Source organism: Macrobrachium nipponense, chromosome 26, assembly GCF_015104395.2.
Source record: "Macrobrachium nipponense isolate FS-2020 chromosome 26, ASM1510439v2, whole genome shotgun sequence".
NCBI classification, from domain to species: domain Eukaryota; kingdom Metazoa; phylum Arthropoda; class Malacostraca; order Decapoda; family Palaemonidae; genus Macrobrachium; species Macrobrachium nipponense.
The window spans coordinates 46,066,520-46,083,875 of record NC_087215.1 but is presented as its reverse complement, the minus strand read 5'-3'; the positions used below and the strand labels follow the sequence as shown (position 1 = coordinate 46,083,875).

Sequence of the window (17,356 nt, the reverse complement as noted above, 5' to 3'; positions counted from 1 at the left end):
TTCAAGATTAAGAGTTCATTTTAGGCTCCTTTTTTTTCATTGGCTGAAGTTTAGTATGCAGCCATCAGAAATGAAAAATATTATCATTATCATATATAAATAATGCGATATATGATAGCGCAAAAACGAAATTTCATATAAGATTGTATTCAAATCGCGCTGTGCGCAAAACGGTTAAAAGTAACGAGTTCCTTTTTTTCGTTGTAATGTACACTAAATTCCGATCATTTTGGTATATAACACATTGTAAAACGATAAAAGCAACACAGAGAAAATATTATCACAAAATGATGCATGAATTCGTAACGCGCGAACGTAAAAAAATATATATTTTTTAAATTCACCATAAATCTACATATTGTGCTAGAGACTTCAAATTTGTTTCAAAAGGAAGATAAATGATGGAATATTACGATACTGTAAGATTTTTAGCTTGCAATTGCAGTTTTTGACCATTTCGGACGAGTTAAAGTTGACCAAATGTCGAAATTATTTTATATATTTTTTTTATATGCAAATATTTCGAAAATGGGAAATGCTACAACCTTCAAATATTTTTTTTGTATTTTGCATGTTTTTTTTCACATTTTCATATATGAAACTCTATAAAACGCCTAATATGAAAAGGCACAAATATTAGGAGAATGAGACCTACGCATTTCGGAGATTTGCGGCCGAGAATCGGCGCGCGGAGGGAAGAAAATAGTTTTTTTCAAAAATTCATCATAAATCTAAATATTGTTCTAGAGACTTCCAATTTGTTTGTGAAGATAAACGATTGAATATTACTAGACTGTAAGAGTTTTATGTTACAAATGCGTTTTTCGACCATTTCGGTTGAGTCAAAGTTGACCGAACGTAGTTTTTTTCCTATTTATCGTACTTTTTATGCAAATATTTCCAAAATGAGAAATGCTACAACCTTCAAATATGTTTTGTTGTATTCTGCATGTTTTTGCGCACATTTTCATATATGAAACTCTATAAAACGCCTAATATGAAAAGGCACAAATATTAGGAGAATGAGACCTACGCATTTCGGAGATTTGCGGCCGAGAATCGGCGCACGGAGGGAAGAAAATAGTTTTTATTCAAAAATTCACCATAAATTTAAATATTGTTCTAGAGACTTGCAATTTGTTTTATAGTAAAGATAAATGATTGAATATTACTAGACTGTAAGATTTTTATGTTACAAATGCCTTTTTTGACCATTTCGGTTGAGTCAAAGTGGACCGAACGTAGTTTTTTCCTATTTATCGTAATTTATATGCAAATATTTCAAAAATGAGAAATGCTACAACCTTCAAATATTTTATTTTGTATTCTGCATGTTTTTACGCACATTTTCATATATGAAACTCTATAAAACGCCTGATATGAAAAGGCACAAATATTAGGAGAATGCGACCTACGCATATCGGAGATTTGCGGCCGAGAATCGGCGCGCGGAGGGAAGAAAATAGTTTTTTTTTTAAATTCACCATAAATTTAAATATTGTTCTAGAGACTTCCAATTTGTTTTAAAGTGAAGATAAATGATTGAATATTACTATACTGTAAGAGTTTTATGTTACAAATGCGTTTTTCGACCATTTCGGTTGAGTCAAAGTTGACCGAACGTAGTTTTTTTCCTATTTATCGTAATTTATATGCAAATATTTCGAAAATGAGAAATGCTAAAACCTTCAAATATTTTTTGTTGTATTCTGCATGTTATAAAACGCATAATATGAAAAGGCACAAATATTAGGAGAATGCTACCTACTCATTTCGGAGATTTGCGGCCGAGAAACGGCGCGCGGAGGGAAGAAAATAGTTTTTTTCAAAAATTCACCATAAATCTAAATATTGTTTTAGAGACTTCCAATTTGTTTTAAAGTGAAGGTAAATGATTGAATATTACTAGTAAGAGTTTTATATTACAAATGCGTTTTTCGACCATTTCGGTTGAGTCAATGTTGATCAAACGTAGTTTTTTCCTATCTATCGTAATTTCTATGCAAATATTTCGAAAATGACAAATGCTACAACCTTCAAATATGTTTTGTTATATTTTGCATGTTTTTGCACACATTTTCATATATGAAAAACTATAAAATGCCTAATATGAAAAGGCACAAATATTAGGAGAATGCGACCTACGCATTTCGGAGATTTGCGGCCGAGAATTGGCGCGCGGAGGGAAGAAAATAGTTTTTTTTTTCAAAAAATTTACCATAAAATCTAAATATTGTTCTAGAGACTTCTAATTTGTTTTAAAGTAAAGATAAATTATTGAATATTACTAGACTGTAAGATTTTTATGTTACAAATGCGTTTTTTGACCATTTCGGTTGAGTCAAAGTTGATCAAACGTAGTTCTTTTCCTATTTATCGTAATTTATATGCAAATATTTCGAAAATGAGAAATGCTACAGCCTTCAAATATTTTTTGTTGTATTCTGCATGGAATTGCGCACATTTTCATATATGAAACTCTATAAATCGCCTTATATGAAAAGGCACAAATATTAGGAGAATGCGACTTTCGCATTTCGGAGATTTGCGGCCGAGAATCGGCACGCGGAGGGAAGAAAAAAGTTCTTTTTCAAAAATTCATCATAAATCTAAATATTGTTCTTGAGACTTCCAATTTGTTTTAAAGTGAAGATAAATTATTGAATATTACTGATGTTATCGTAAATTGGCCTTACCAAAAAATACCAATAATTGGATATTATATAAAAATACCATATATATATATAAAATATATATATTATCTAATATATATCTATATATAGATATATTATATATATAATATATATATATATATATATATATATCCTATATATATTACATTTTTCGATTCTGGTACGAATACATAAATAAAAGGAATGCAGGTGACACTTTTCTTTTCGCATACAATGAAATGTCTTATTATTATTTTATCATGCACAGATACGGATATATAAAAACTTGTAATAAATATAAAAATAAATATAAAATAAATGCAGAATACTCACTCGTAATCCTGACTCTTCGTTCTATTCTGTTTTCTCCCTCCTCCATTGAAGAGTCTTGCATTTTTTTCCTCTCGACATGACGAGGTACAGGTGGAGGAGGGAGACGCGCGCCCTTACTGCTGATGGGCCCGGCGGCCCCGTGCGCCCTCCGTTGTCGGTTTATGAGGCACACTCCAATACAAGACCGTACTGTGGTATTTATGGTCACAGTCCCCTATCCTGCAAAGAGTTATTTTGCAGGTATGACAGAAAAACCGGGTGTCTCTCCTTCTGCCATTCAAATGGCACACCCAGCACCGTTTCTGCCTGCGCCCTTCTAGGGCCTCCAGTGTGTGATCCCCTGGCTGCAGCCGACACACAGGGTCCACTACCCGACGAGAAGCGGTGATGGCGGGGCCGGCAGTAGGGCCGTCGTCAGCAGGGGCGGCAGCAGCAGGTTGAGAGAGAAGGGAAACGAGTCGTGGGAGAGAAAGGGCTGATCCTCCTAGGGGGTCAGCAAGCGAATGCCCTGGGAGTGAAAATGAGTGTGTGATTGATTTGTGTGGTTGGAGTGTTGGAGAGGTGATAAGAGGTCAGAAGTCCGAGCCATGGATCGAGCAGGTTAGGGCTTATATAATGGGTGCGAGTAATGAGTTTCCCGATTTCCTAAAGGTGCCCAGAAGTATGTTCTTCATTGAAGGAGATATTTTGTTTTGTAAATATGAGAAGAGACTGGGCGATATCCGATCTCGCGTCGTCCTTCCTCCCTCTTTGGTAGAGAAAGCCATCCACATGATACATGTAAGTGCTTATGCAGGACATATAGGTATAAAAAGGTCCCTCAGGAGGGCACGAGAATCCTTTTTTTTTGGATAGGAATGAGAACAGACATTACAAAATTTATCAGCCAGTGCCACATATGTAATTCCATGAAAAACCACAAACACTCTATTCCAAAGGCTCGCATGTGGCCAGTAGAGCCAATTAATTTAACTGAGTGCATATCGATGTCGAAGGACCCTTCCCTCCTGGAGACGGGCAGTTCAAATATGTATGTGTGATGGTGGATGCGTTCACGCGTTATACGCACACCTACGCAATGGTGGATAAGACCGCAACATCGGTTGCCAGAGCTTTGTGTTCATTCATAACGAAATTCAGCTGTCCTTGTACTCTCTTTTACCAGGTACTCCAGCAATTCCCACGTAAGGAACAGCTGGATGAACCCCAGATCAGTGAGAGGTACAGGTACGGTGAGCCCAGGTGTTGCCGTGAATGGGTGCATGTTAGGAGGGGTGGGGTCCTCCGTCCACCCCTCGTCGCTCTCGGACGACCGGCCTTCACCTTGGCTGGCGCGACAAGCCGACCTTCTACATGCCCGTGCGCGGGCACAATTTCGCACACTAACCCCCCCCCCCCCCATTGGCCCATCACCCTCACTTAGGCCTTCGCTTTCAGTATCGTCATCCGCGATAAAACTAGACCCCATATCCCCATCCTCAGATTCCCCCTCATATGCACTGAAACCACTAAATTCGAGCTCACTTTCGGGATGTGAGCCTCGAACGGACATTGGGGGCATATATTCGTCATCACTGACATCGGGACTGATGTCCTCATCACTCGATGACCATCCGCCATCAAAATGAGGACCTGCGACATATTCCCAATCAAGCTCCGATAAATACTCTTCTATGTCCCTGGGTTGGAGGCCTCCCAAATTCCTACGAATGCCCCTAAGGACGCCCTGATGCTTCCTAGGGGTTACTAAAGGCACACGAGACACACATTGTGATCCTAAACCACTTTCATTCACACGTGGTCGCACAGAACGACGTTGAGGCGCCAGGTCATGTTGGGTGCTTGGTCCTTCGCCAGCATCCAAGTCCAAGATACGCCTTACACGATCCCTTACGATGGGTAAAACGCGCCTTTCGCGGTCCACACGTCGTTGAGACATCTCTATGTATGTCCTGTACCTCCACAAATATTCAAAGTGTCGCACAAGTTCAGGAAAACTCAATTGCGACAAAAGATCACTCTCGGATGATGCGGCGCTGATGCTGACTGGTGCGCACTTGGGTCACGCTTCTAAACAATACAACACCTCGATCCGTGAACTCCCAGCATCCCCCAGGGCGCGTGATTCAAAAGTTTTAGGGTGGTAGGCCTATAAGTATTTTTCCGCGAATTTAAAAAAAAACTTTTGTATGTCGACGTAAAATACGTCCAGTCGGCACCCGGGAGACAAAAAATGTCGATGTAAAATACGTCCAGTCGGTTTTAAGGGTTAATATCTAATTCGCTCTACCTCGGTTGAATACAGCACCGACGATCGGCTCCCCTTCCTTGACGTCCTTGTGAGTAAGACGGAAGACGGCCTCCGTACTTCTGTCTACACAAAGAAAACCAACCTAGGACTTTGCCTCAATGGTGACAGCGAGTGCCCCGCCAGATTCAAAAGCACGACCGTCAGGGCCTTAGTCAGGAGAGCCCTCTCCCACTGCTCGACCTGGCAGGACACTCATCAGGAACTCGACCGCGCCTCCCAAGTACTCGTAAATAATGGGTATTCTAATAAATTAATAAGCAGAGAAGTCCGTACAGCCCTGGAAAAATGGTACGGTAGTGAGATCCCGCAACCCCGCCCCCAGGATAATATCAAGCTGTATTATATAGCCTTCATGAGTTCCCATTACCGTGAAGAAGAGGACTCAGTTAAAAAATTATTTCTGAAAATGTATCCCCGACCGACCACACCAAAAATATCGACCTGATCATTTACTACCAGAATCGGAGAACGCGCGACCTTATTATGAAAAATAACCCCTCTTTACAGGTACAAGATCCCCTGAAGCAGACGCATGTGGTGTACCAGTATACATGCCCAGTCCGTGGGTGCAGTGGCGCCTACGTTGGTATGACTACCATGCGCCTGTCGAAGAGACTCTTATGCCCGCACCAAACATCAAGAGGCCATCTCCCTGGATGTGATCATCCAAAACACGAAGATCATCGCAAAGGCCCCTGATGCCCGTCGGTTACGCCTGCTGGAGGCGCTTCTCATCCAGCAAGTAAAACCTACACTAAATACGACGCAGGAAGAATTTCTTCTCCCTAAGAGTATGAGAAGACCTGCCACCAACAGTGACACCACCGAGCACGACAACTTCACGGAAGACAACGCCCCCGAACGAGATACTCCTGCAGCCAACGATAATCAAGTTAGCCGTGACTTCCCGCAGCGTAGCGAAATGCCCATCATCGTAACCGTGCCGCTAAGGAGGTCTAGGCGGATGCAGGACCTACAGCATCGCAACCATCAACGCGGGGAAAGTGGCTTGAAATCTGGTTCAAGCCACCAATGAAAACGAAGACCTACTGCCACCAGCCAATAGTAGATCAGCATGGGGCAGACCCCCTGCTGTCAACTCCAAATATAAATGAGGACGGACACCACTCCAAGATCAGTCCACCCTCAGCTTCCCAGTCCGAGGATGTCTGGCAGCTCCAGACGAAAGCTCGCTTCAAGAAAGAGAGAGAGAGAGAGATATCGTAAATGACTTTGATGACTATGGTATCATAGTTTATCTGTAAAATTCAAATATATACACCAATTTTGACTGTATTTGATCATGACCTCTATAGGCGCTCTACTAGCCTGTCTAAGTAGCACGGAAAAAGCCGCTATTCGGAAAATAGAGAAGAATCTATACAAGTGTAACGCTGCTGAAGTTGCCATTACTTTTAATAAAGTAACTATGTTTCCCTACGGCTGAAGATTTCTACGAGAGCCTCCTTCCAATCAGGGTATTGAGCCTGAGACTTGTAGGACCATAGAGTGGCTGCGTTTGGAGATGAAGTGATAAGTTGCCCACGACCCCAGAGGAATGGAAAAAGGTAGCCTGTGGGTTTCAAGAACGTTGGGATTTCCCACACACCCTTGGAGCAGTAGATGGGAAACACATCAGAATCAAGAACCCACTGCAAGCGGGAACTCACTATTTCAATTATAACAAATTACAGTTATACTACTTGCAGTTGTGGGTGCAGAATGCAAGTTCATGCATGCATGTCGATGTTGGTGCCATAGGGTCCGAGTCTGATGCTGGTGTGTTTGGTAGACATAGCTCTGCCGAATGCTTGATTGAAATGAAGCTAATCTGCCTACCCCTGAAAGATTGCCAAACGAAAGTGAGGACAACCCCCAGTCGCCTATTTCTTCATTGGAGATGACGCCTTGGCTCTGAAAAAGTATATGATGAAGCCATACCCTGCACAGAATCTAACAGCCCGAGTGCATCTATAATTACTGGCCGAGCTGGGCAAGACGTGCTGTGGAGAATGCCTTTGGCCTACTAGCAAGCAGGTAGATATTGGCTTTATTCTGTCTGCTTTTTGAAAGCATAGTACTAATACGATATACTGTTTGTGTACCATTTTATTTTTACTTAAATAGTAGGTATTTAACATAAAATACCTTTCCTGTACCATGTAATAATTAAATTAATATTTTCCATTTGTCTCTCACACATTCAGTGTTTCAATTTTGGCATGATTGCACTGAGGCCGTTGTGTTAGCCCCTCATGTGTTGCACAAATTGATTTGAACAAGAAATCCCAGCTAGTGCCACCACTGATGTAGATCAAGGAGACTCGGTAACACATGAGGTACTACCTGGTCACTGGAGATCTAATGAAATGTTACCAATCCTGACTTTCCCCTACCAAACCGGAAGCATCCCTGACTGAACCGGGATCAACAAGATCACCTTCTTGATTATGGAAACTCCCCTGCAGGTTCCGTTCCTTTGCAAAATTAATGGTATAATTAAAGAACAAAGCAATAGAAAATTCCTGTACATACATTCTAAAATTAAATCAAGATAACTTTGTGAATATTCAAATAAATTATGAGACTGTAACATATTTATAGTTTTACGCAACATATTTTCTTGTGAATTTTTATCCAGTGTCATATTTCTTTCACACTCAAAGTACACCAAGAATACTGGAAATCCAAATTGCAATTTTTAATGGAAATAGAAAGTGCCTTTTCATTTATTATACTTCACAACAATAACTTATAAGATTGCAGTGAAGTCACTGACAGTTTTTAAAGAGAAAATTTAGTGAAAGTCATGAATAAAAGTTACTAGTAAGAAATTTGATATTGTTACTGTATATATATATATATATATATATATATATATATATATATATATATATATATATATATATATATATATTTCCATTAGGGTTGATTTGTGTGTTATTCGTGCATATGAGAAGTTCTTAGACAATATAAAATACTGAGAATCTTATATCACAAATATATATTTATCAAAACCAAAAAAGAGAGAGGCAGATTTGTCTAATTATGCAGGCCACCTCCCACACTGGGAGGGGCGAAAGACATTGCTTATGTTGTAATGGCCACTTTACATCGGAATTGCAACCTGCGTCTGCCGTAACCACATGAAGACTTATTCACGTACGTCAGAAGGGCATAAAGACACTCTCGTACATCGGCATGGCATGATGACTTTTGACATTTGTCGCGGCTCAACCACGTATGCCCAATGCAGCTTTGGACATCCGCAATCACTCGACGGACGTCGTCAAACTTAAGGATTAGTCGCGGACTGTGTAGATTTGAGCGTAAATACGTCGTAATTCAGTTGTCAAGTGACCGTTACAACATGCACGGTTTGAAATCGCCAGTATATGATCCCAGCCTTAGAAAAGAAATCTTCTGGGAACTGTATTCATTGAAGTCACGTGAACAAGGAATTTTAACCTTGGCCTGGATTATCTCTTGATCCTCTTTCCCTGTTCTTTCTGCTTGGATAACATGCTGCCCAAATCAAGAAACCGTAACTCTACCCACCTCTTCTTAATTTCGTATTATAAAGCTCCAATAGTAAACTATGATTTTACTTAGTGTGAACTTGAAAATGTAGAATATATCACGAAAGTAGTCTAATTCTTCCAAGTCCCGTTTTTCACTCGCCTTACTTGGATTATATAGTACACACACACACACACACACACACACACACACACACACACACACACACACACACACACACACACACATATATATATATATATATATATATATATATATATATATATGCTTAAAAATCACAGTAGATGTACGTGACTTCATTCATTAAATGTCGTTACTAAGACATTGTCACAGAAAGAATGAAATAAAGTTGGAAAGAAAGTTACCAGGTAAACAAAAGAACCAAGAATACCAGATGGTTAATTGTCAAAAGCGTGAAAATCAGAGATAATCCAGAATTATCGGATATCAAGGTCACAAACGTTTTAGTTTTTCTTATGGTTACATGTAAGTTTAAGTTTATAAAACGTTTGTGACCGTGTGATATCCGATAATCCTGGATTATCTCTCTGATTTTCACCTTTTGACAATTAACCATGCATCTGGTATTCTTGATCCTTTTGTTTACCTGGTAACTTTCTTTCCGACTGTATTTCACTTGTTCCTTGACAATATCGAAGTAAAGACGAAAGCGCTTGGATTTCTGCCTAGTATTTTCATGTGGTTTATAGATATATATTATATATAGATTATATCTATATATATATATATATGTATATATATATATATATATATATATATATAGATATATATATATAATATATATATATATATATATATATATATAATATATATATATATATATATAATGTCGTTGTGTTTCCGTTTTCTGCCCGCGAGCGCTCAAGGGGGGTTTTTTGTGCATGAAATACAGTGAACTATTGATAGTTTTTTTTTTTTTAAGTAAACTGAAATTGATTATCTCATATAAGTTGCCTGAGGTATGTTCATTGCCAGTCTTCAAAGACAATCACGGAAGTAGTAGTAACACTCTAGTACTTGAAATGTATACTGTGCAGTATCTTTAATTTGTATTGTATAATTATTTTTCACCCATGTGTGTTTTATTTAGCGTTGTATTCTCTTGTCTTCTTAGAAAGACATCTTTGTTCAGTGTTCAATAACGGTAATTTGCAGAGTTGGATTGGATATATTCTCATCGCTGGCGATTTGTGCCCTTGATATGTATGAAAATAACCTTTTGATTTGACCTTTTCCATCTAAACAGGTTCCTGGTGATAATGGAGAGTGGAAATTAGACATTTATATATAGTAACCACTGAGGAAAGCAAAAATAAACTTAAATATGAAAGGAGAGATGAAAAGGTGCAAGTGAGATTACGAGAAGGACATTTAATAGAAAGGAGAAGAAGAAGAGGAAAAGAGAGGCAAAATAATATTGGAACATGTTGACTCTAGTGACGTATTAGTAAACAAAATGGCTAAGTTATCTAGTGAAGAGAGGGCCATGTTCCCTTTGACGGACATTAAATCTGTAGTGAAACTCTTTACGACACATTTAAACAAGAACAAGGAGCCGAATTTAGCCATATTGTCGATTATCGTTGGCCACATAGAAAACACATTGACGTGTGCCAGGGGCGCAGCAGCCCAGGAGACCTCCCTAACTTCCTCTCTCCCCGTTGATTACGACGATTGTGCGACTGCGGGAGGAGGAGGAGGTCTACAGACAGACAGGTATTCCGATGTCGACTGCACTCTACCGGTGGTGGAGTACAAGAGCGTCGAGGCTCTCTATCACAGGTTCCTAGCCATCATCAAAGCTCACGTCGATGTGACAGCCTTCGGAACCCCGAAGTACGCCACCAGGGAGCTGGTCAAGCGAATATCGGACGTGGTGTGGTGTACCTTATCCAGCAGCTACTACAAAGACCGCGCCCACCTCCAGTCCATATACAGCTACATGACAGGTGAGTTAGTTCTGCAGAGAATGACATTTAGCATAGCCTAGGTTAGGTTAGGTTGTCCAAGCACAGTAGGAAAAGTGGGACACAGCTGGTTCGCTGCGTGGTGCTCTATTCGCTCTTTAGTCTGTATTGCATGCACTTACTAGGGTAAAACACTGCATGGTAAAGTGGTGGACCATGTACGATCAATGTGTACCACCCCAAAAAAAGTACATTATAACGCGTCCTGACACTGGAGATGGGCATCAGTCGCGACTTGTTGGTGAGAAACGGAGCTAAAGACCTCTACTCTCCATTCGAAGTAAGTATTTTCTCCAAAGTTAGAAATTAAGGCCAAATTTTAAGATTTAAACAGAGGGTAGTGAAAAGTGTGTACACGGCAGTCCAAATCTCACCAAAACACTTTCAACATTTTTACTTACAGCTCGAAATATTTAGAAGATTGACGCCATCTCGATGTTTACGGAGTCGCTTGTGTCAATAAACTTCCCATTTCCTGTGATAAATCCTTACACCACTTGTACCCACAGACGCTGGGGCACTTTCATAACAACAATCGGAACACAGAAACTTACCACGACGTTTGTTAGTAAACAACTGTTTTGGTAAAAGAAGACGACGAAGCGTGCACTTGGATAATTTTTTAAATAAATAGTAAAACATCAATATTTTACATATTTATGATGATTAATTTGAAAATATTTGTTATTTAAAAAGTAACTCTATTTCGACTCAAATTTAAGTAATTATTTTTTGGAATTAGAACATTCGTTTAAGTCCTGTATTATGATGTCACGACATCTTGGCTTTTGTACCTATTGTAAATAATTGCTTTACTCAACTTTCTTGCAGAAGAGTTTACCAGTTATTCATGCAGATTATCAGCTATTCATGTAATTGTTATTATCGTAATGCGCTTATATACTCTTTATTATTTACTCTTTGGATATATGAAGATGTTTTATTGCCGGATTATCGCCGTAGTGTGACGCAATCGTTTTCGGTCCCTGGGCCTCTGTTTTCGCACCATAAGAAATTATGGGGCTGAATTTGCAATGACCAGAAAGTCGTTAAAAGAGGAAAGTTGGCATTGAGGGGCATATGTTTTGATTGAGAAAAATACAAATTTATTCAATAGCTAGCTTGTGAAAAATGCTTGATTACGAAAAACTTGATTGACAACTAAGCAGCATACCTATTATGGGTTTCAGCGACAGTGCAAGCACGTTTTGGGCAATACCTTTTCCTGTAACAAACACTCATATCAGAACGAGATTTTGCTATAGTGCATTACACCCAGTGCCGTAATTTATAAGGGTATCGTGAATCACTAATCGTAAAGAATAACGACACCTGTCCTTGTACCAAGAGACAAAAACTCCATTATGCAGAAATGGATACGAACACGCGTAAAAAGCTCCACTTACCCTCTCCCCCCCCCTCCACCGCCACCCCTTTCCCTTTTCCTTCCTTCGCCTTCCTTTCTCTCTCTCTCTCTCTCTCTCTGTTGCCATTCGGTATGTGTTCACCCTCCAAACTGGGTTTAAGAGTTACACAAAACGTGGAAATTGGTGAAATTAGGCTATGTATTGGAAGTATATATACATAAATATTAAAGCAATTTTATCATTATTGCATTACTATGGCAGCTAGAATTCATGGAAACAGTTTACAATAATGAATCGGCATATGTGTGAAGCCTCCATTAATGTGGCAAGGATGATTTTGCCATTCTTAGCATGCAAACATTAAAGGTTACATTTATTTCTGGCATACAATTATTAAAGAAATTCAAAATCCTAATATAGACTTAAATCAATGAAAAATGCTAGCAAAAACAAAAAAGTAAAAAAAAAAAAACATATATAATCCACTTATCCGTAGTCGTTCCTCTATGGTTTTCGGCAGCCAGATGTACGAAAAGGTTAGAAACATTGGATTGTATCTACTTTAGAAATATCTGTAATTTTTCGGGGTAATTTGGTTGCAAAAAAGGGATAATATACATGAATTAAAGTAAAATTTTTAAATAAAAAAGTAAAGTTAAACTAAATAACGAGTAAAGTAAACAATTTAGGGAATAAAACTTTGCAGTTTCGTCGTCTGCTGTTCGTAACTGTGTTTGTGGCGGGCGCGCTTAGGAACCAGGAACAGCAACTTGTTTAAAGTGCAATGTGGAGTGAATTGAGACCAAAATGTGTATAATAACAATCAAATAAGCACTGTGGAGTTTCAGTTGTGATGGCAGTAAGGATAAAAACCACCGATTATAAGGTAAAAATGGATTCAGTTCAAACCATGACCCCGGGAATAAAAAGTTTCATACTTTCAGTAATATAGGCAACAAAATGTTGTTTTATTGTGCTGATTACAACTGCAATCTTGAGAAAGATCAATAAACATTACATATATACGCTAACATTGATCAAATGAGTGCTGGGAAGGCTGGGAAAGATGGTGGTCTTCACTGATCAGAACCTGTACATCCACACGGTAGCCGCCATATTGGATTTCAAAACTGCCTTGAAAACATATTTTACGTAGAGCGTCACATGCTTATTTTAGTTCATATGGGGCTTTCATATATCACATTATGTTGACGAAACTTCAATCTTTTGAATGGTATGCTTGGAGTTGTAATTGTATTCTTGTTTCACCATTTAAATATCGAGTGAATAAGACCTGTCCATTGTGATAAGGGTTGGTAGTCGCTGGTGTTTCCCCCTATACTCTGCTTTTTCCATCTGTCCATCCGCCTGTGATGTTTGCGCATGGTAACACTGCGTCCCGGGCTTTAAATAGTAACATCCTATTTTGAATATTAACGGTGTAATTTGTATACAGTAAATTATTAAAACACTTTTCAGTTGCAAATATACATCAAGATATCCTTTTATTTACCTAAAACTTACACATAGCGTAACTATTTAAAGCCTGGAACGCAGTGTTACCATGCACAACCACCATAGGCAGATGGACAAATGGGAAAAACAGAGTATAGGGTAAACAATCACGGATGATCCATCGTCAGTACGCTTGCCGGGTCTTATTCACTTGATATTTAATTGGTGAAACAAGAATACAATTACAACTTTAAGCATACCATTCAAAAGATTGAAGTTTCGTCTACATAATGTGATATATGAAAGCCCCATACAAACTAAAATAAGCATGTGACGCTCTACGTAAAATATGTTTTCAAGGCAGTTTTGAAATCCAATATGGCGGCTATCGTCAGGCTGGCCGGTCTAACCATGGACAATCCACCATCTTTCCCATCCTTCCCAGCACTCATTTGAACAGTGTTATGTAATGTTTATTGATCTTACTCAAGATGCTGTTGTAATCAGCACAATGAAAGAACATTTTGTTGCCTATATTAGTGAAAGTATGAAACTTTTTATCCCGGGTCATGGTTTGAACTGAATTCATTTTTACCTTGTAATCAGTGGTTTTATCCTTACTGCCATCACAACTGAAACTCCAGTGCTTATTTGATTGTAATAATACACATTTTGGTCTTGATTCACTTCACATTGCATTTGAACCATGTTTCCGTTCCTGGTTCCTAAGTACTCACTCCACAAACACAGTTACGAGCAGCAGACAACAACACTGAATATGAGGTGCAAAGCTTTATCCCCTTAATGGTTTACATTACTCATTATTTAGTTTAACTTTACTTCAAAATGTTTATTTAATTCATGTCTATTATCCCTTTTTTTGCAACCAAATTAACCATGAAAAATTGCAAATATTTTGGATGTATACTTACGAGCAGACGACGCGAGGAAAGATGACTCATCGTTGCCAATATAGTGGAGCGTCACACATACGCCATTGCATTTACAAACTGTTTCTATGAATTCTAGTCGTCATAGTAATGCAGTAATGATAAAATGGCTGTAATATGTATATATACTACAAATAGATACGCTAATTTCATTTATTTCCCCAGTTTTGTGTAAGTCTTATACCTAGTTTGGAGGGTAAACACTTACCAATTGACAACACTGATAAACAATTGAAGAGCGCAAAACGCCACAAAGAATGTCGTAGTCCCCTTGAATAAGTACAAATAAGTGCTGGTAAGAGTTCAGGTGTACGTTTGTTGTGATGAAAGTGCCCCAGCGTCTATGGGTACAAGTGGTGTGCGGATTTAGCACAGGAAATGGGAATTTTATGCATGACACTTACCTGGCAGGTATATATATAGCTTATCCTCTTGACGCACTGGCAGAATTTCAAAACTCGCGGCAACTGCTAGTACACTGGTAGTTCAGGTGATGGCCACCCCGTTCCCGTGGCGCTGGTACTTGGAACTATTCCCGTTTTCCTCAGATTTTCTCTGCCAGCCGAACCGGCAACATCGTTGTTGGTTCTCTGTTAGAATTTCCTGCTCGTTGACTGACTTTTTGGATATTGGTATCGTATTCACGAAGTTAGAGTGGCAATCGCATTTTGTTTGGATTTTGGTTTAGTATGTCTGATTCAGGAAGTATGTTTAGAGTTTGTGTGAAAGAAGGGTGTAAGGTGAGACTGCCAAAATCATCGGTAGATCCACATACTATTTGTAAGAAGTGTCGGGAGTTTGTATGTACGTGGGACAATAGGTGCAATGAATGTCAGTGTCTGAATGAGAAAGAGTGGAAGGCTCTTATGAAGTATGTTGAGAGATTAGAAAAAGATAGGGTTAGAAGATCTGTATCTAGGAGTGAGAGATCGGGATCTTCGAGTAAGCCTTTGAATGAATCTTTGCATGTGTCTTCTCCAGCTCATTCACATGTAGACGTAGCACCTTCCCCTCAGGTTTCTCCTGCGCCCGTTGCTGTATCTGAGGATACTACTGATCCACAAATCGTGAAAGTGTTCGCTGCCCTTGCGTCCATGGGAGATCAAATTAAACGATTAACAGACAAAGTAGAAGTGTTTGGTGACAGTGTTGTGGAGGGGGCGCCTAATCGTCCCTCTCGTGCTCCTAGACCGAGACCTCTGTCAAGCTCCCAGACCCAAGGGAGAAGGCATGTCGACAGTCGAAGGGAGGCGAGAGGGGTTTACTCGCGATCAGTCGTCCCTTCAGGCAGTCCTGTTGCTTCCCAGGCTGCAGCAGTATGCCATGGAAAAGGCGATACTGGGAAGTGCCGTTATTCTTCGGATAGTTCGGCCTCAGGAAGGAGTAGGCGTTTCGCGGAAGTATCGCGTCCTCTCAAGAGGTCATACTTTCCGTCCTCATCACAGGATGAAAGGGCTGTTGACCAAGAAGGGTGGAGTAGCCCTGAGATTTTTTCATCGGAGGATGAAGAAATTATCCCTATCAAAAGGAAGAGGATTTCTCGTCAGTTGGAAGTTTCTAGCGGTGCGGTGAGAGGTGTTTCTCCGCTTAGAGGAACTCCTCTGCGTAGACCGCTGGTTCGCTCACCTCTCCGTGTTAGCCCGGTGCGTCCTCGATCTCCTCATCATCAGGAGTCTCGTAAGGAAGCGGAGACGAAGGAAGTTCTGCGGGACATGCAGGAGAGATTAGCAGTGATTGTACAATCATGGGAGAAGCCCGAACAACCTTCGGTTAGACGTAAGGACTCGTCTCTCCCGGTTAAGTCCTCCAAGAGGACGCAGGACGTGCAACGCAAGCCAGGACGCAGTGCATCCCTTAAGAAGGACGAAGCAGTGCAGGACGCAGGACGCAAGAGAAAGAGTGATGGACGCATGGTGGACGCATACGTTCAGGAGGACGCAGGACGCAGGCGGCAGCAAGTCGAAACTTTTTCTCGACAAGGAAGAGAGGAGTTTTACAAGGAGACAGCGCCGCATTCGCTCTCTAAGCAGGCTCTGCATAAGGAGTCCGCTTTGGAGAGTCATCAGGATCTTGGTTTTCAAGATATTTCTTCCGCAGGAGGAAGAATTTGTGGAGAGTGCGGAAGAGGACAAGAATGTGGAAGCTCCTTCTTCGGACTACAAGAGACTAACAGAGTGCCTTCTTTCTTTGTTTGAAGGAGACTTTCAACCTTCAGGCCCGCCATCGCCTTTGTCTCAATTTTCGAAGACGAAGACAGCCAAGAAATCGTCTTTTTTGAAAATGACTTTGTCTATTTCGGCCAAGAAAGCCCTTCAACGCGTAAATGAGTGGTTGAAGGAGAAGAGAGAGTCGGGGAAGACTTCTTTTGCCTTTCCTCCGGCCAAGTTGGCTTCGAAGTCTAGTGTTTTTGGTATCTACGGGGGAAAGTCTTGGCCTGGGAGTTCCTGCCTCCTCCCAGGGAGACTTTTCCAACATAGTGGACAGCTCCCGTAGACATGCTTTACATTCAGCCAAAGTGTGTGGACTTCGTCAGAGTTCGACCCATTTACTCAAGGTATCTATCGGACTTTTGAGGTGTTTAATTTTCTTGACTGGTCGTTGGGGGCCCTGGCTCGGACTTCGGAGATGGAAGATTCGTCAGAATCCGAGTTGTCGAGAAGTATCATGTCCTGTATGGATAAAGCCTTGAGAGATGGAGCTAATGAATTGGCTTCACTTTTTACAGCAGGCGTTTTGAAGA

The 17,356-nt window shown here is 40.1% G+C and overlaps 1 protein-coding gene across 7 annotated transcripts in view; it reads left to right on the top strand.

Moving 5' to 3' along the window:
• The window catches only part of LOC135200249 (menin-like), a 143,650-nt gene that overhangs the window by 28,029 nt on the left and 98,265 nt on the right, over window positions 1–17,356 (top strand). For all 7 annotated transcript variants that reach the window (XM_064228712.1, XM_064228713.1, XM_064228714.1 and 4 more), the window contains exon 2: window positions 10,124–10,826. In XM_064228712.1, the coding sequence (XP_064084782.1) occupies window positions 10,334–10,826 (493 nt within the window). In that variant the 5' untranslated portion in view covers window positions 10,124–10,333. The remainder of the gene's footprint in view (window positions 1–10,123; window positions 10,827–17,356) is intronic.